Source organism: Perna viridis, chromosome 3 (assembly GCF_037379345.1).
Source record: "Perna viridis isolate PV_CMFRI_1.1 ecotype Kerala chromosome 3, ASM3737934v1, whole genome shotgun sequence".
NCBI classification, from domain to species: domain Eukaryota; kingdom Metazoa; phylum Mollusca; class Bivalvia; order Mytilida; family Mytilidae; genus Perna; species Perna viridis.
The window spans coordinates 55,147,009-55,167,399 of record NC_142447.1 but is presented as its reverse complement, the minus strand read 5'-3'; the positions used below and the strand labels follow the sequence as shown (position 1 = coordinate 55,167,399).

The window sequence follows — 20,391 nt, the reverse complement described above, 5'->3', positions numbered from 1 at the left end:
CCAAAATTTTCTTAAACTTTATCTAACTTGATAGTCGTTCCAGGGCACCATGTTTTGATTTTGCGTTCTGAAAATATCTTTTGGTGAAAAATGATCGTATAAAGGCTAGTGATACAGAAAGGAAGTCGTCGATTCCAGTAATATAGATCTTCCATTTACAAAGCTTGTGCACGTACAATTTCGTGGCATCGTTGAATGGGATACCAACGTAGTTCGCTCAATATATTATAAACGAACGCACTTCCGTGTATTATCGTTACACAGCCAACGTACTTCAGTGTTGACCATCGCAGAACAACGCGACCATCGCACTTCGGCGTACCTATCACACATCCGAGTCTTATATATATATATATGTATATGAACCATATGAAAGTTATCAATCATAAAATGAACTAGTATATATATATTATTAGATTATTTAATATTTTTTCAACGAGAGGGCGTTTCTCATGCTTTTCTCGAGACGAAATGAGCATGAGAAATTCCCGCGAGTTGAAAAAAATATTTGATAATCTGTTTATCGCTGTTTTGCTGAAGTGTAAGGTATTAGTTTTCTTTTCTTTTTTATTTTCCTGACCTTAATATATAAGTTTTATAAGCGCTGCAGATTCCTTTCGGGGCTATTTTTCGGAGACGTGCTACGTGACGTTACGTATGTTGTGCATCATTTGAGAAAAAAAATCGGTTAGCTATGACGCTCGCGTTTAAAATTTGTGGAATATTTTAGGGATTTATCAATTCTTATCGGGTAAGTTACTGTATATAATCATTTTCCATTATAGACTAGAAAATAATGCCACAAATTAGCATTTTTTCATTCACACTAAACAAACAGACGGTTAGTTAGGTCGTCAAATATTCCTACGCTGTTGCTTGTATATCACGCGAGGACATAGAAACTAGCGATAATTTTCATTCTCACTGGACTGGCGTGAGATGGAAAATTGTTGTATAGCAAAACAAAGGGATTTTAAATATATACTAGCTCAATTTATGATTGATAACTTTATGGTTATACATGTATGTTTTTTTTCATATTTTTTTTTTATCAATACTCACCTTCACAACGTAATACCGTATACCGCGATTTCTAATTTGATAAGCCATTATTATTAATGGACAGACGCCTATCATTATTTGGTCCATCATATAGGACAATAATAATAGTTACTTTTATTGTAACATTTTAGTTGATGGTAACTGGGGATCTTGGGCATCATGGGGGACATGTTCAGTGACTTGTGCCAGTGGAATTCAGCAAAGACAGAGATCATGTGACAATCCTGCTCCCGCCCACAACGGAGCCCAATGTGCAGGATCTACTACCTCAACAAAGACTTGCACTAAGGTTGCATGTCCGAGTGAGTTATTATAAAATTATAAATGAATATTCGGTTGTTGCTGTATAAGTAAGACTTAGTCTACTAATGCCGTTTAGGTCCATGTCTTCTGTTCTTATGAATAGTTTCTTTTCTTGTAATTCGAGTTCATCAGAGTTTTAGAGTTCGTTTTATTGTTGTATTTTTCCACCACTGTCCCACTTTAAGAGAGGGTTGGGTGCTCACTAACATATTTCCCGCCACATACTTTATGTGCCTGTCCACGTCAGGAACCCTCAGTCCAGTGGTTGTCGTTTTCTTATGTTCATTGTCATTCTATATGGTCAATGTCTATTGTGACGTCATTTGTTTTTGCCCATGTAATCTTGATGCTTGAATAAATTGATCAATTTTCACACTTGAACATTTTTGACCGCTCGACCATGGGTGATTACATACCAATAATTGACTCAATCTTCTGATTTACAACCCACGCAAAGTACTTTATTCTGATTCTGAATACATTCGATATATTTGAGTTTTGAACTATTGATAATGTTTTACCGTTATATCTTTTGTCTATTATTTATCAGTTGATGGAAACTGGGCTAACTGGGGATCATGGGGTAGTTGTTCAGTAACATGTGCTACTGGTACACAGGATAGATCAAGGACGTGCTCTTCTCCCGCCCCTGCTCACAACGGAGCTAATTGTGTAGGATCTGCCTCGTCTACCCAGTCTTGCACTATGGTACCTTGTCCAAGTGAGTAAACTCGTTTATATACTGCTAGAACTACTGAAGAAAAGATCTTGCTAAAGGCGTTACTCAAGTAAGAACGGAGCTTAATACATAAAATATACACAGAAAAAAAATATTAAAAATATTCTAAGAGTGAACTTAACATTTGTTATTATACCTCTAAATACAGGGCGCCGATGGGACTCTTGTGGTTTCGTACTCAAAATTCAATTTTGTACGGACAAAAGTGAATTTTGTTCAACAAAAATAAGTTCAGATTAACAAAATTTAAAACATTCAAGGAGTTTGACTAGAAATATCCTTGGTATGAATTATCGAAAATTTTTACACTGGGAATATTCGGTAAATCACTGCTATCTATATAAAAAATTTTGATATCATAATCTAGGGTACACCTAGATTTGGTTTAAAATGGCAGCCGATGTTGACGGTATGTGCGACAGCTCCCAGATAATTCCAAATTTCGGAGATTCAAACGCCTCGATAGCTACGGACATAGGTTCGAATGGAAATATATGTGATTTCTATGAAAAGGAGACATCCTTCAGGGAGTATTCCCCTCAGAATAGTGAATTTCTTCATGTGTTGACCAATCCACAAACCTCGAAAATGTAAACAATGAGATATGTACCTGTAATACATTGACTGATTTAAATGACTTACCATTGTCTCAAGAGTTCGTCCCAAATCAAAACTTTATTGCTAATTTAGACAATGAACTGTTAAACCTCCCAAAAGACAGATACCTTTCTAAACTTATAGAACTTACACATGAATGTGAGAACACAATTACATGGTATCGAACAATACTCGCCAATCGTGCAAAGTCATTTGATGGGTGTTCTGAAGGGTCCCTTTTTACTAGAAAAAGTACAACAAAAAGCACGTCTACACAAAAGTACGCACGGGATTGTTTCCTTCTGTGCATGTTTCTAAATGGCGACAAAGGTAACATTTATGATGTTTTTCGCAAAGACGAACACAAACAGGCAAATGAGACCCCTCGTCCGAATTGCAACTCTGTTTTGTCTGACATTGAAACTAGAGTTAATCTACAATCAGTACTACAGAGACTTAATGATTTGGAAAAATCAGATCAAGGCAATAAGAAAACATTAGACATCCTAAAGAAACAGAACAACAAACTAAAGGTAGAACTTAGTGAGTTAATCGGAAAGGTCGAAAACTGCAATAGGAAATTCACACGGTATGATGCAAGCCATAAACTTTTGAACCAGCAGTCAAAATCCGTTGGAGAAGAATTCAGTTATCAAGTGTACAATGCCTTTGCCCATAAAGTTGATGATGAACTTTCTCGTCACAATAAGCGTTTTGTTATATGATTGTATCAAACTCATACGCAAACAGTTTTCCCTAAAAGAACCCAGTTAAAGAAACTACTCAAGACGTGAATAGTAATACAACTCGGACCGTTACACCTGATCGTGTTACACATGAGCTCACCCCTTTACAGTTGTCTAGCCCATTGATCGCTAGTAGTAACCCGAAGTCTGATAACGCCACTGATCTTGACGCTAATTCTAATACAAGTACTCAAGCCAATACATACAACATACCAGTTCGAACAAACGGAATTACGGTAAAAGTCATTGCGATCAACGAAGATTCATTCACTGGTGTTACTAGAAACCGAACCGCACGTTATTACTTGTATGGCATCTCGATGAAATCAACTAGAAATGGTATTTGAAACTATATATTTAACCGAACGCGGATTCGTTGCAATTTTTTTTTAGAATATTTGATCCGAAACATGACTATTCTCGTGTTTTCTCAGCTACACTTAATGTTACCTTAGACAGAGTACAACTTGTCGAAACACCAAGTTTTTGGTCGAAAGGTGTTAGTTGTAGGAAGTGGTTGAGTAATCGCGGATGGTACGGTGAGCAAGATAACAATTAAACATTACATCGTGATTTTTAAGCCTTATATTTTTGATTAGTTATTCCTGACTGTATTTATAATTTTGGTAACTATTGGTAGTATCAATATTATGACCTGGAATGTAAGAGGCATAATATCTTCAACTGCATGCCTGTCTAATCTACTTGAAATGTCAAATTGAGACATTTTTATTATAACTGAACACAAATTGAAACCAAACTCATTGCAATATTTGTCTTCTATAGATAATAGGTACAATTGAATTAGTAAAGCTGATGAATTACCAAACTGTTAAAGAGCTATTCATGGAAAAGGTGGTGTTGCCCTTTTATACAATTTAACAATTTCCGAAACGTTCAGCGATATGCATCCAAAATTTTTTGCTAAAATCATTTGATGATATTAATGAAGCAGCAGACTATGATATTCGTCTGTTTTGGAAGTTAATGAAACGTTCAAGGTCTACATCGAAACGAATTTCCCTGAAATAGTGTTCAATGACAAACTTGGTAATACTCCGGAAACAGTAGCTGAAGCTTTCAAGGAATGATTTTACAGACTTGTATAGCGAAAGTGAAAATGATAACTTTGACGCTGAAAACAAAGGTAGGGTAGAAGAGACTTATGAAAACATTCACAAATCTCTAGTGCGTGGTGACACTCTTCCAGGTGGTTCTATCAGAGAAGATGAGGTAGCCAATATAGTTAAAAATCTTAAACGAAGAAAAGCAAGTGGTATTGACCGAATTCAATACGAACATATTTTGTATGGTGGTAAAACTACTATTAAATTTCTAACCTGTTTGTTTTCAATAATATTGTTGAAACCGCTGAACTACCTACAGCTTGGAAGCATGGACTGATTGTTCCACTGTATAAAGGCATCAACAAACCGAAATATTTACCGGATAGCTACAGGCCTATTAGCCGTCTTTCCTGTACTCTTAACATATTTGAACGTGTCTTATACTCTCGAATTCAAGATTTAGTTTCAGAAAACGTTACCTTTCCCAACCCTCAACAACAGGGGTGTCAAACAGGGCTTAGTTGTCTCACTGCATCATTTAATTTGCAAGAAACTGTGTATTTTAACTTAGAATTATCAAGTAAAGTATATGTAGCCTTTATGCATAGTCAAAAAGCCTTCGACTTTTCTTGTCAATGAAGGTTGTTTGACAAGGTGGTGTCCTTTCAGGTTTACGATGTGTAGTGTTTATGTGTTTATTAATGATTTGCTAACTGATCTTCAGAATGTAAACTCAAATACTGGGGTTAATAATGTTGTAAGTTGTGCCCCATCATTAGCCGACGATATTGCTTGTATTTAGTACAACCTTCGTTATGTTACAACGTATGCTTGATGTCTGTTATAAGTTCTCACGAATGTGGCGATTTACATTTAACGCATAAAAGTCATACTTTGTGATATTTACGCTTAACCCGAGGTTGGCTACATCCAACTTCAACTGGACTATAGGACAGGATTGTACTCTTACTTCAGACAACGTAACCCATCTTGGTATAATCCTAAATGCTTACATGCAGACTCACGAAAGAACTATTAAAGCCTGTCAAAAAGGAAAGAACTCGTTTTTTGCATTAAATGGAATTTCTTCGGATACAACAAACCCGAGTGTTCTTGTTAAATTATATTTTGCTGTCATCCTTCCGTCTACATTGTGTGGTTGTGAACTTTGGTCCAACCTCAAAGCGCAAGACTTGTTTACTCTTAACCGATTTCAACACCTGATAGTCAAAAACATTCTGGCACCGAAGAAGGTCATTATTTTACTGGAAAATTAGCTTATATACATTTTCTAACATACTTGCGTTATCTCCTTTGTGTCAAATAGGATCCAATGAAGCAGTGTATCGAATAGTGTCGTCACATTCTGAGACGTGTATTTGTGTGAGACTCGGAACCGCGATGTGACGCGGAGGTACGATGATCGCATACTTCCAAATAATTTAGAAAATTATGAAAGCAAAATTTATACTAATTGTACTTTCATTTCTTACTATACTATCACTAAGGAATACTAAAACAGTTACCGAAAAATCCACGATTTTATGTAAATGTCCAGTCAAAATTTTCTTAAACTTTATTTAACTTGATAGTTGTTCCAGGGCACCATGTTTTGATTTTGCGTTCTGAGAATATCTTTTGGTGAGAAATGGTCGTATAAAGGCTAGTGATACAGAAAGGAAGTCGTCGATTCCAGTAATATAGATCTTCCATTTACAAAGCTTGTGCACGTACAATTTCGTGGCATCGTTGAATGGGATACCAACGTAGTTCGCTCAATATATTATAAACGAACACACTTCCGTGTATTATCGTTACACAGCCAACGTACTTCAGTGTTGACCATCGCAGAACAACGCGACCATCGCACTTCGGCGTACCTATCACACATCCGAGTCTTATATATATATATATGAACCATATGAAAGTTATCAATCATAAAATGAACTAGTATATATATATTATTAGATTATTTAATATTTTTTCAACGAGAGGGCGTTTCTCATGCTTTTCTCGAGACGAAATGAGCATGAGAAATTCCCGCGAGTTGAAAATAATATTTGATAATCTGTTTATCGCTGTTTTGCTGAAGTGTAAGGTATTAGTTTTCTTTTCTTTTTTATTTTCCTGACCTTAATATATAAGTTTTATAAGCGCTGCAGATTCCTTTCGGGGCTATTTTTCGGAGACGTGCTACGTGACGTTACGTATGTTGTGCATCATTTGAGAAAAAAAATCGGTTAGCTATGACGCTCGCGTTTAAAATTTGTGGAATATTTTAGGGATTTATCAATTCTTATCGGGTAAGTTACTGTATATAATCATTTTCCATTATAGACTAGAAAATAATGCCACAAATTAGCATTTTGTCATTCACACTAAACAAACAAACGGTTTTTTAGGTCGTCAAATATTCCTACGCTGTTGCTTGTATCTCACGCGAGGAGATAGAAACTAGCGATAATTTTCATTCTCACTGGACTGGCGTGAGATGGAAAATTGTTGTATAGCAAGATCAAAGGGATTTTAAATATATACTAGCTCATTTTATGATTGATTACTTTATGGTTATACATGTATGTTTTTTTCATATTTTTTTATCAATACTCCCCTTCACAACGTAATACCGTATACCGCGATTTCTAATTTGATAAGCCATTATTATTAATGGACAGACGCCTATCATTATTTGGTCCATCATATAGGACAATAATAATAGTTACTTTTATTGTAACATTTTAGTTGATGGTAACTGGGGATCTTGGGCATCATGGGGGACATGTTCAGTGACTTGTGCCAGTGGAATTCAGCAAAGACAGAGGACATGTGACAATCCTGCTCCCGCCCACAACGGAGCCCAATGTGCAGGATCTACTACCTCAACAAAGACTTGCACTAAGGTTGCATGTCCGAGTGAGTTATTATAAAATTATAAATGAATATTCGGTTGTTGCTGTATAAGTAAGACTTAGTCTACTAATGCCGTTTAGGTCCTTGTCTTCTGTTCTTATGAATAGTTTCTTTTCTTGTAATTCGAGTTCATCAGATTTTTAAAGTTCGTTTTATTGTTGTATTTTTCCACCACTGTCCCACTTTAAGAGAGGGTTAGGTGCTCACTAACATATTTCCCGCCACATACTTTATGTGCCTGTCCACGTCAGGAACCCTCAGTCCAGTGGTTGTCGTTTTTTATATTCATTGTCATTCTATATGGTCAATGTCTATTGTGACGTCATTTGTTTTTGCCCATGTAATCTTGATGCTTGAATAAATTGATCAATTTTCACACTTGAACATTTTTGACCGCTCGACCATGGGTGATTACATACCAATAATTGACTCAATCTTCTGATTTACAACCCACGCAAAGTACTTTATTCTGATTCTGAATACATTCGATATATTTGAGTTTTGAACTATTGATAATGTTTTACCGTTATATCTTTTGTCTATTATTTATCAGTTGATGGAAACTGGGCTAACTGGGGATCATGGGGTAGTTGTTCAGTAACATGTGCTACTGGTACACAGGATAGATCAAGGACGTGCTCTTCTCCCGCCCCTGCTCACAACGGAGCTAATTGTGTAGGATCTGCCTCGTCTACCCAGTCTTGCACTATGGTACCTTGTCCAAGTGAGTAAACTCGTTTATATACTGCTAGAACTACTGAAGAAAAGATCTTGCTAAAGGCGTTACTCAAGTAAGAACGGAGCTTAATACATAAAATATACACAGAAAAAAAATATTAAAAATATTCTAAGAGTGAACTTAACATTTGTTATTATACCTCTAAATACAGGGCGCCGATGGGACTCTTGTGGTTTCGTACTCAAAATTCAATTTTGTACGGACAAAAGTGAATTTTGTTCAACAAAAATAAGTTCAGATTAACAAAATTTAAAACATTCAAGGAGTTTGACTAGAAATATCCTTGGTATGAATTATCGAAAATTTTTACACTGGGAATATTCGGTAAATCACTGCTATTTATATAAAAATTTTTGATATCATAATCTAGGGTACACCTAGATTTGGTTTAAAATGGCAGCCGATGTTGACGGTATGTGCGACAGCTCCCAGATAATTCCAAATTTCGGAGATTCAAACGCCTCCATAGCTACGGACATAGGTTCGAATGGAAATATATGTGATTTCTATGAAAAGGAGACATCCTTCAGGGAGTATTCCCCTCAAAATAGTGAATTTCTTCATGTGTTGACCAATCCACAAATCCCGAAAATGTAAACAATGAGATATGTACCGGTAATACATTGACTGATTTAAATGACTTACCATTGTCTCAAGAGTTCGTCCCAGATCAAAACTTTATTGCTAATTTAGACAATGAACTGTTAAACCTCCCGAAAGACAGATACCTTTCTAAACTTATAGAACTTACACATGAATGTGAGAACACAATTACGTGGTATCGAACAATACTCGCCAATCGTGCAAAGTCATTTGATGGGTGTTCTGAAGGGTCCCTTTTTACTAGAAAAAGTACAACAAAAAGCACGTCTACACAAAAGTACGCACGGGATTGTTTCCTTCTGTGCATGTTTCTAAATGGCGACAAAGGTAACATTTATGATGTTTTTCGCAAAGACGAACACAAACAGGCAAATGAGACCCCTCGTCCGAATTGCAACTCTGTTTTGTCTGACATTGAAACTAGAGTTAATCTACAAACAATACTTCAGAGAATTAATGATTTGGAAAAATCAGATAAAGACAATAAGAAAACATTAGACATCCTAAAGAAACAGAACAACAAACTAAAGGTAGAACTTAGTGACTAAATCGGAAAGGTCGACAACTGCAATAGGAAATTCACACCGTATGATGCAAGCCATAAACTTTTAAACCATCAGTCAAAAATCCGTTGGAGAAGTGTACAATGCCTTTGCCCAAAAATTTGATGATGAACTTTCTCGTCACAATAAGCTTTTTGTTATACGAACGTTACAAACTCATAAGCAAACAGTTTTCCCTAAAAGAACCCAGTTAAAAAAACTACTCAAGACGTGAATAGTAATACAACTCGGACCGTTACACCTAATCGTGTTACACATGAGCTCACCCCTTTACAGTTGTCTAGCCCATTGATCGCTAGTAGTAACCCGAAGTCTGATAACGCCACTGATCTTGACGCTAATTCTAATACAAGTACTCAAGCCAATACATACAACATACCAGTTCGAACAAACGGAATTACGGAAAAAGTCAGTGCGATCAACGAAGATTCATTCACTGGTGTTACTAGAAACCGAACCGCACGTTATTAATTGTATGGCATCTCATGAAATCAACAAGAAATGGTATTTGAAACTATATATTTAACCGAACGCGGAGTCACTGCAACTCTTTTGAGAATATTTGATCCGAAACATGACTATTCTCGTGTTTTCTCAGCTACACTTAATGTTACCTTAGACAGAGTACAACTTGTCGAAACACCAAGTTTTTGGTCGAAAGGTGTTAGTTGTAGGAAGTGGTTGAGTAATCGCGGATGGTACGGTGAGCAAGATAACAATTAAACATTACATCGTGATTTTTAAGCCTTATATTTTTGATTAGTTATTCCTAACTGTATTTATAATTTTGGTAACTATTGGTAGTATCAATATTATGACCTGGAATGTAAGAGGCATAATATCTTCAACTGCATGCCTGTCTAATCTACTTGAAATGTCAAATTGAGACATTTTTATTATAACTGAACACAAATTGAAACCAAACTCATTGCAATATTTGTCTTCTATAGATAATAGGTACAATTGAATTAGTAAAGCTGATGAATTACCAAACTGTTAAAGAGCTATTCATGGAAAAGGTGGTGTTGCCCTTTTAAACAATTTAACAATTTCCGAAACGTTCAGCGATATGCATCCAAAATTTTTTGCTAAAATCATTTGATGATATTAATGAAGCAGCAGACTATGATATTCGTCTGTTTTGGAAGTTAATGAAACGTTCAAGGTCTACATCGAAACGAATTTCCCTGAAATAGTGTTCAATGACAAACTTGGTAATACTCCGGAAACAGTAGCTGAAGCTTTCAAGGAATATTTTACAGACTTGTATAGAGAAAGTGAAAATGACAACTTTGACGCTGAAAACAAAGGTAGGGTAGAAGAGACTTATGAAAACATTCACAAATCTCTAGTGCGTGGTGACACTCTTCCAGGTGGTTCTATCAGAGAGGATGAGGTAGCCAATATAGTTAAAAATCTTAAACGAAGAAAAGCAAGTGGTATTGACCGAATTCAATACGAACATATTTTGTGTGGTGGTAAAACTACTATTAAATTTCTAACCTGTTTTTTTTTCAATAATATTGTTGAAACCGCTGAACTACCTACAGCTTGGAAGCATGGACTGATTGTTCCACTGTATAAAGGCATCAACAAACCGAAATATTTACCGGATAGCTACAGGCCTATTAGCCGTCTTCCCTGTACTCTTAAAATATTTGAACGTGTCTTATACTCTCGAATTCATGATGTAGTTTCAGAAAACGTTACCTTTCCCAACCCTCAACAACAGGGGTTTCAAACAAGGCTTAGTTGTCTCACTGCATCATTTAATTTGCAAGAAACTGTGTATTTTAACTTAGAATTATCAAGTAAAGTATATGTAGCCTTTATGCATAGTCGAAAAGCCTTCGACACGGTATTATTAGTCAAATTAGGTAGATTAGGTATTAAAGGTAAATTATGGCAATTGATAGATAACCTTCATAATAACACATATAGTGCAATTATTGTAAATCAATTCAGTCTGACTTTTTTCTTGTCAATGAAGGTTGTTTGACAAGGTGGTGTCCTTTCAGGTTTACGATTTGTAGTGTTTATGTGTTTATTAATGATTTGCTAACTGATCTTCAGAATGTAAACTCAAATACTGGGGTTAATAATGTTGTAAGTTGTGCCCCATCATTAGCCGACGATATTGCTTGTATTTAGTACAACCCTCGTTATGTTACAACGTATGCATGATGTCTGTTACAAGTTCTCACGAATGTGGCGATTTACATTTAACGCACAGAAGTCATACATTGTGATATTTACGCTTAACCCGAGGTTGGCTACATCCAACTTCAACTGGACTATAGGACAGGATTGTACTTCTATTTCAGACAACGTAACCCATCTTGGTATAATCCTAAATGCTTACATGCAGACTCACGAAAGAACTATTAAAGCCTGTCAAAAAGGAAAGAACTCGTTTTTTGCATTAAATGGAATTTCTTCGGATACAACAAACCCGAGTGTTCTTGTTAAATTATATTTTGCTGTCATCCTTCCGTCTACATTGTGTGGTTGTGAACTTTGGTCCAACCTCAAAGCACAAGACTTGTTTACTCTTAACCGATTTCAACACCTGATAGTCAAAAACATTCTGAAACTCAAAATTAATACTCGTTCGGATATGTGCGAAAGTATTCTAGGCTTCCATCCTATCACAAGTGAGATTGATAAACGCAAATTATTCTTTCTTCAAAAGCTGTGCACTTTGGGCAACAAATATTTATCTACAGCAATCTTCCTGAAGCGATTATTTTCATATTTGATGGACCCCAGTCGTAAACATCTTGGTTATATTCCTGATGTAGTAACCTTACTTCATAAATATAGTTTGCATGAATATTTACTTGGATTAATTCAAGATGGTCACTTCCTCTCAAAACAAGAATGGAAAAGAATCATTAAACGGAACATGTCTAACGTACAAACCAGCGAATGGTCTACAAGCATAAATAACGATAGTGACTTCGTTAAATTTTGCGAAATACATAATACTCTCACATTTGCAAAATATTGGAGAAACTCAAAAAACAATAAATGAAATAAAAAGGTCATACTTTATAAAAAAAAACTACTGACGGACGTTCCCAGTGATTCACCAATGATATGTTTAATATGTAATAGACAATACGTAGACATTTTTTGCCATATTTCTTGTACAAGTTCTGCAACCAACGTCTTGAGACAAATCTGGTGGGACTTGATAATCGAACACTTCGACCTAGAACTGTTTACAAAACTTGACTCATACTCCCAGGATGATCTTTTTTATTATTCTACTCGGGAAATACCGAACATTATACAAATGATGATGCAATCAACTTCACTAAATTGTGCCACGCTCATGTTGTACAATGCGCCGCAGAATACAACCGCCAATTTAGACTTGTTCATGATAACGTTAACGTGGATTGTATTAATACAGACATCCCCGATTGCATGTTTCATGAAATAATTGTAAATATTTGATATCTTTTCCCTTTTTTTACATGTGATAATGTTTTGTTATTTGCTATATATATAAACTGTTCATATATTTCATGTATTTGAGGAAATAAAGGTATGAATGAATGGTTTCAAACTATCATGCTTAATTGTGATGCAAAGCTCCAAGGAGGGAATCAATATTCCTTAAAAAAAATGCCATCTTGATTGACTTGATAAGCACAATGTGCTACTCTTGTAAATAAGGTTTTACGGATTATGATTAATTTATAAGATGAGTATTAATATTTTTGTGCTTTGTAAAGAACATTACCGTAAAAATGGATGAGAAATTCCTGAACTTATAAGATGTCTGCAAGTAGTTTTGAATTTAGGAACGATGCTTTTGTATCGACGGTAATTTGTGTTAAATATTTTGACAAGAAAACCTAGTATTTTTCATTAATAAAAATCCCTTTAGAGATTTTTATCGTTCGGTCTAGACAGATGTTATATTTACCATTTATCCGACTTTACCCGAGTTATATCCACTTATCTAACTTGACCTGAGTTATATCCACTTATCAGACTTTACCTGAGTTATATCCACATGTCTGATTTTACCTGAGTTATATCTACGTTTTTTACCGAAATTTGCAGTATCACAAAACCTCTTAAACATCATGGTTTCATTACATGTACTTGTATTAACCATGGTAGATCTTTCCGGTGCTTGATTTTTTTCTTATTTGGACATTTTTCCTTTTTATTACTTCTTGTTATAAATTTTTCGAAACTTGATCTTTTTCTGTACTTTTGATGAGAAGACACGTGTACAGCACAACAAAATTGGAATAAGATTTGCATTTTGTAAATAGCGCAAGTTTCAAAGACTGACAAAAAAAAAAAAAGAAAAAAAGACGGAATTCGAAATTCACTTTATCAAGTAAAAACGTTTTAATGAGTTTATTATAATGTAAATTGTTCTATCAGGCGTAAACTTATTTACAAGATATTGTACGTGTAAGCTTTTATTCCGCCGACGGAGCAAAACATACTTAATACCCTTCCAGAGCACCTGATGTCACTTCTGTTTTTTGTGGGAGTTCATATTGCTATTGCCTTAGTTTTTGGTGTTACATTAAGTGTTTTCTTATCTTAAGTTTTGATATATAATTTTTTTTCGGTTAGATACGTTGTGTTAGTAGTTCGTCTTTGTTTCCTGTTTCAACGTTCTGGTCATGTATTTGAATTTTGACGCATCTGAATTGTCCCATCAATGTTCACGCTTCGGTTTTTTTTTACCCATATTTTCCCATACTTTACCACACACCAAACCACGAATGTTTATGTAAATATATGTTAGAACAGTACACCGGAAGAACTCAACTGACCTTGAATTTTATTTTGCGCATATTTGGTAAAAATTTTCGCATCCATGAAAGCGAGTAATGTGTTAGGTAATAACAGCGTAATCAAAGAAATGAAATCAAACCCAAACTATTTTCAGGAAAAGATTAATCGTTCACAGTTTCAATATTAACGAAAAATCGTAAGAAAAAGTTTCGTTAAGGTGTTTTATCAAACTAGATCTTACAGATGTATAATAATTTGAAAAGTGCTTTTACTCGTATGTCAATATCAAGTTGAAAATAACGTTTTAGCATAATAAAATATCTTTGCCGAATAGTAAAGTGCAAATTAGAAGTTCAACTTCGCCTTCTTTCCAGCAAAAACAATGTTTTAAAGCTTCTTGCTAAACGTTTTATAACCAGAAAACTATTGTCACCTCTCCAAATTGTTTCATTTATTCTTCGTTGCCTAAGAATAATGTATTCTAATGGTTGGTGACAAAGGCCAAAAAGATAAATAGAAACAATAAATCTATATTGTGATGCATGTTATTTGAATCTCAGGTTCATTTATTAATAAAGGTTTTTCATAGAAACGTCCCCCCTACATCTGTGAATAATTACCTTCACGGGATTGTACGTATGTACTCCCTAAAGTGTGTTTTTTTTTAATCAATTTTGGTCGAAGATCGGAATTGATATAGCAGTTCCTAGGGCCTTTAGATTTGTAAAGCCTGATAGTAACCGTAATTATCGTACTCTACCGCAGAAAATAGTCCCATTGGCATATTCCACTAAGGTTCAAATGCAGATAGTTAGGTCCACTTTATAGGTATTTCTAATATATAAAAATTGATTATATATTTTACGTCAATAATCAAACCCAATAAACAACTTTAAGTGCGAACTAAATATGCTGATTAATTTTGTCTGTATTAACCACGGTCCAATTGAAAAATAGTTCACTCCTATACTCTTATCGGTACCTGTTTATTTCTATGCATTTACCCGAATAAACCAGTCGTCGATATATTCAAGTTGCCTATTCATTTTTAGAAGCTTCAAGAAACATCTGATGCTTATCTAGAAATGAAAACCCTGCGAGATTATAAATAGTCATCAATCATATAATTGAAATATAAGGAGGAATGCTGAGCTGAGTACCAACTGGAAGAGCTGTCTTCAGATATTTCATGCAGGCCCTGGCGGATAATAGGGGCAGTGGTTACGATCAAGAAATTTGTATAAAGAAAGGGGTTTCAGGATATTATTTGCCACTTATCTTTTGTCCATTTTGTTTTAAAGGGAGCATGAATTCTGGTCATAATGGCACTTGTTTATAACGGCACTTGGTCAAAATGGCACTTGGTTAAAATGGCACTTGGTCAAAAAGACACCTGTATATAGTTAAATTGGCACCCGTCATAAATGTATGGTTAATCATTTAATGATATAAAACAAATCCTCTAATATAATTAGTAGTCTTCCTGGTATTTTTTGGAGGTCTTTATTTTGGATAGACATAAAATAAAAGTCTTTTTGCAAGACATATCATGCATTACTTGCGATGAAAAATGTTTTATAATTTCACCTGAATAATTGTTTTTTTTTTCATTTACAATATAAATATGTTCACACACTTTATATATCATTTTCACTGAATTATTTATAAAAATGGGAAAATATATAACGCAATAAAAGTACTTTTTGAAATTAAATGAAATACCCCCCAAAAAATAAGGCGTGAATTATATCACAAATAAAAACTAGATTAAAATACAGAAGTAGATATCACATTTATTACTTTGTAAATAATCTTATAAAACTTATAAATTTTACAAAAGTAATGTTGATATCAGGACATATCAAGATGGTAATTGAAGAATGTAGGACGGAAAGTCACAGGACAAAAAGTCACGGACGAAAAGTCACAGGATAAAAAGTCACAGGACAAAAAGTCACAAATCATAAAATGTTGATAATTTTTAAGGCAAATATGAAATAGAAATATTTTATTTTAATTTTTGGGGGGATTAATTTTTAGTTTTGTATTTTTTTTTCAAATATTTTTTTTTCAATTATGGTAAAATAATAAGAGCTTTGCTAAAGTTTACATTCATTCATTCATTCATTCATTCTTTAATTCCTCAAAATAGAGATTACATGAATTGCAATTACATAATTACAAATTAATTAACACACAAATAAGAAGTATTAAATAATAATAATAATGAATTGTATTATTAATTCATATCTATATACAAGTAAAGTGAGCAAGACATGTTCGTGTACTGGTGACATTACATGCATTAGCTACAAAAATGTATTGCAACAACGTAAGCATCTTAAATATTCGCCTGTTGACTTTACAATATGGATGTAGCAGAGTCGTCTGAATTCATCTATATCGGAATCACAGAGTTCAGTGGAAGTTTTTCTACCGAGGAGAATTCGGACAAGCGATTCATCATCATACTCGCTTAGTTCTACGTACAACTCTAGATGAAAATGTTCAATTATAAGGTCCATCCAAACATTAAACAACTCTGAAGTACTTGTACGGTTTTGCGTAGCATGGACAAGCATGTCGGTGAATATTTGATCACATAATTTACATGATTGTTCGATTAGGTTTGGTACAGAGGAAATGTATTTAGCAATAATGTGAGCGGTACGCAGATCAAAGCAGTTTGTAGGGTACTTCCCGATGTCAGCAACAGCAATGGAATTGTGGATTTCTCTGAGTGGACTAAAGCCACTATGTGAGTCTATACGTGTTTTCCAGTCATTATCATGTTTTGTATGAACCGCATTTACCACCATGTGTTTCCATTCTAATTTGCCAGGAAAGTCACCGTCTCTGATAAAGATCGCAAGGCATTCGTACAGGTTATATTTGATTAAGATATCTAAAATATCCGGGATAAAGTCTATGCGATTTCGGTTGTCTGTTAGGCATGTAAAAAGTCTGTGTAGGACGATAGTTTTCGCCAAGCAGCTATTATCCAACTTGCAAAGTTTGCCGAAGAAATAAAGTTTGCGTTTTTCGATTTCACTTGTTATGCTGCGTAACCCAACCATACTTTCGCAAATGTCCGATCGTGTGAGTGTGCTGAACTTTTGTGCATGTTTTACAACAAAATGTTGAAATCTATTTAGAAGTGCTAGCTCGGTATTCGTTAAATTGTTCCATACTTCACAACCGTATAGAACGGTGGGTATAACAACAGATCAATATAATTTTATAAGCACTGACGGATTTGTATTTCCACATCTGATATTGGCAACTGCAAAATAAATGTTTCTACCTTTCCTACAAACGTTCGTTGTCCTTGAGAGAGACTTAAATTTACCATTGAGTTCAATCCCTAAATGCACATGGCTTTCTAAAATTGGAATTATTTCCTGGCTAACTGTCCATTTTAAGTCTGATTTTACGAACGATTTAGAAAATTGTATCACACACGATTTCTTGCCATTGAACTGAAACCGCCACTTATTCGCATATTCGGTGCACACATCAAGCATTCGTTGTAATGCTTTTGGTGTTGTAGCAATGCATGTAATATCGTCAGCAAGCGAAGGGGCACGACATTTTATACTATTTACACCTGTTACCTGATTAGAATTACACAGCTCATTGATTAAATCATTAATAAACATAAGGTATAAAAGACCAGATAACACACCACCTTGCCTTACACCTTCATTTACTTCAAAATACTTCGATTTGCATTGATTTACAATAACCGAACTTTGTGTATTACTATATAACATATTTATACAGGACCAAGCTTTACCTTTAACACCTAAGTTACAAAGTTTGACCATAAGTGCTTTGCGCCATACCGTATCAAAGGCTTTTCTACTGTCTAGGAATGCGGCAAATACTTTACTGTGTTGTTCAATGTTATTATAAATTGTTTCAAGAAGACAAAAGGACGCAGTCAGACAACCCAGACCTTTCTGAAACCCGTGTTGTAGTGGATTTGAAAACGTTCCTGGTATTATCACGAATGTTTGTATACGTTGGAGTAGGAGTTTTTCAAATGTTTTCAACACACTGGACAAGAGACAAACGGGTCGGTAACTGTCAGGGTGTGACTTAGGCTTGCCACCATCTTTAAATAACGGAACCAAAAGACCCTTTCGCCAATCACTGGGTACTTTACATTTAGATATCATGGTATTTAGAAAAACTGTGAGGCATTCAATTAGTTTCGGTCCGCCAAAAATTAAATGTTCATTTTGAACCAAGTCATTTCCACTTGCTTTTCTACGTTTTAATTGTTTGATAACCGCCGCAACATCTTCGTCAGTTATGATACCACCGGGTAAGTATTGTTCTTTAACAACGTCACACACAGTTTCAATGTCGTCATACATTTTATTCACTTCACGGAATGTTGATTCGTCAAACATAGAAGTATCGGACGGTGTATATAAGTCTTTGAAGTAACTGGCAAACGCATTACAAACCGATTCGGGGGTATTATGAACAGTGTCATTAAAGTTTATCTCATGGCACACCTTTCACTGTTTTGGTTTCTGTCGCTTTATAAGTTTCCAAAACAACCTTATATCACATTCATCTGCATTGTTTATATCTTCATATGTCTTCCATATATTGATCATGAGCAAGTTGCTGTATATTCCTAAAATTACGTTTCGCTCGTTTATAATTAAAGTAAGACGGATATTGCATACCCCTTGGTCTACCATCCTGCAACCATATTTTACGTATTTCACGTTCTTTACGATGCGCTGTTTTAACGTCTGCATTCCAATACGGTTTCGTATATGGATTGAATCTGTTACATGGTATTGATTCTTTTGCCGCATCAAGTATCGTAGTCACCAAATCCGAATAAAAGGAATCTATGTCTGTCGTTGTGTTGAAGATCGTGTATAAGTCTATTTAACGGTTCACGAAGACTGTCTTGGTATTTACGCACATGCTGATCGGTGACTTTGTGCCATGATGGCAACTTCGAAAATTTGTTTGACTCAATATGCATATTTTCTTCTAGCACAACGGATGCAATAACGGGCAGATGATCCGATGTCGAACTGAACGTTCCTTCTTCGAGAATTTCGTATTGTCTTAATTGTCTGACTAGCGTCTCTTCAAGTAAAATATAGTCTAACATGGTGTTCATTAAGAGAAATGTGAAGTCTGGATCTTTCCGCAAAGCTTTAAATGAATCAGTAAATGGGTGATATAGAAAATGTCTTTTTACGAAATTTTGTAGTTCTTTTGATTTTACTGTGTTTGTAAGATTCATGTGTTTACTGATGCAACTAGCGTTTAAGTCTCCTGCAACAATGATTTTACCATAATTAGTGTAAAACGAACACAGGTCATCAAGGGCATTCAGCTCTTGCCTGTAATTATCAACTGAACTATCTGCAGGTAAGTACACGCCAAAAATAAAAATTGATCTAGAATTTTTGCATTTCACTTCAATACCTACAATTCTATCAGAGTTTGTATCTACAATTTCTTTAACTGAGAATTGTAAAGTAGATTTATACATTAAAGAGATACCACCTTTTCCATGTGTATAGTAGTATGGTTCATGTAACTTGTCAGTTTTTGATATACTACGATACCTTTTATCAATACTTTCCATATACGAAAGAAAGTTTGGTTTAAGTTTATGCTCACATATAATTGCAATATCACAATTTGTATGATTAAGTAAATTTGCCAAGCACACAGTGGATGACATTATACCTCTCGCATTCCATGTTAATATGTTAAGGCTCATTATAGCAAAAGCAATACAACAAATATTAAAAATAAACATTATGAACAACATGGGGACTAGTTTATTGTATATACCAGACTAATTTTCTGGACTTTCACTCCATTTCTGTTGCCAGTCGCGGTTGCTTAACCATCTTCTACATCGTACACCGGACGGCCAATGAGTATTGTTTTCAATAAGGTCAGCGCAATCTTCTGATACGTTCAATTTTGCGGAAATACGAGACGATCCATATTTGCCATGGAAGAGTTGTAAAAATGTAGGTTTTACTCCTTTTAATTCGAGAAATCGTAGAATACCAGACCTCATGGACTTATTGTCAATTCCAGATAAATAGAACCTTGCCGAACGTTTTCTGGGAGACACACCAACGAATACATCAGAGTTGGTCGGTTTTGTTTCCTCGGTATTTCCATGCACACGAACAGGAATTCTAAAATTTACTTGGTCTTCATTCGTATTAATTATATTTATATTGTTCGATTCGGAGTTTAACAAAGTTAGTTTAACACCACTTGATTC

General features: G+C 34.8%; 1 protein-coding gene across 1 annotated transcript in view; it reads left to right on the top strand.

Annotated features, from left to right (window-relative positions):
- Positions 1–20,391, top strand: part of LOC148622966 (uncharacterized) — a 36,620-nt gene that overhangs the window by 8,399 nt on the left and 7,830 nt on the right. Inside the window, exons 9-12 of the mRNA XM_088574152.1 lie at positions 1,194–1,364; positions 1,916–2,086; positions 7,257–7,427; positions 7,978–8,148. Coding sequence (XP_088430278.1) covers positions 1,194–1,364; positions 1,916–2,086; positions 7,257–7,427; positions 7,978–8,148 — 684 coding nt within the window. The remainder of the gene's footprint in view (positions 1–1,193; positions 1,365–1,915; positions 2,087–7,256; positions 7,428–7,977; positions 8,149–20,391) is intronic.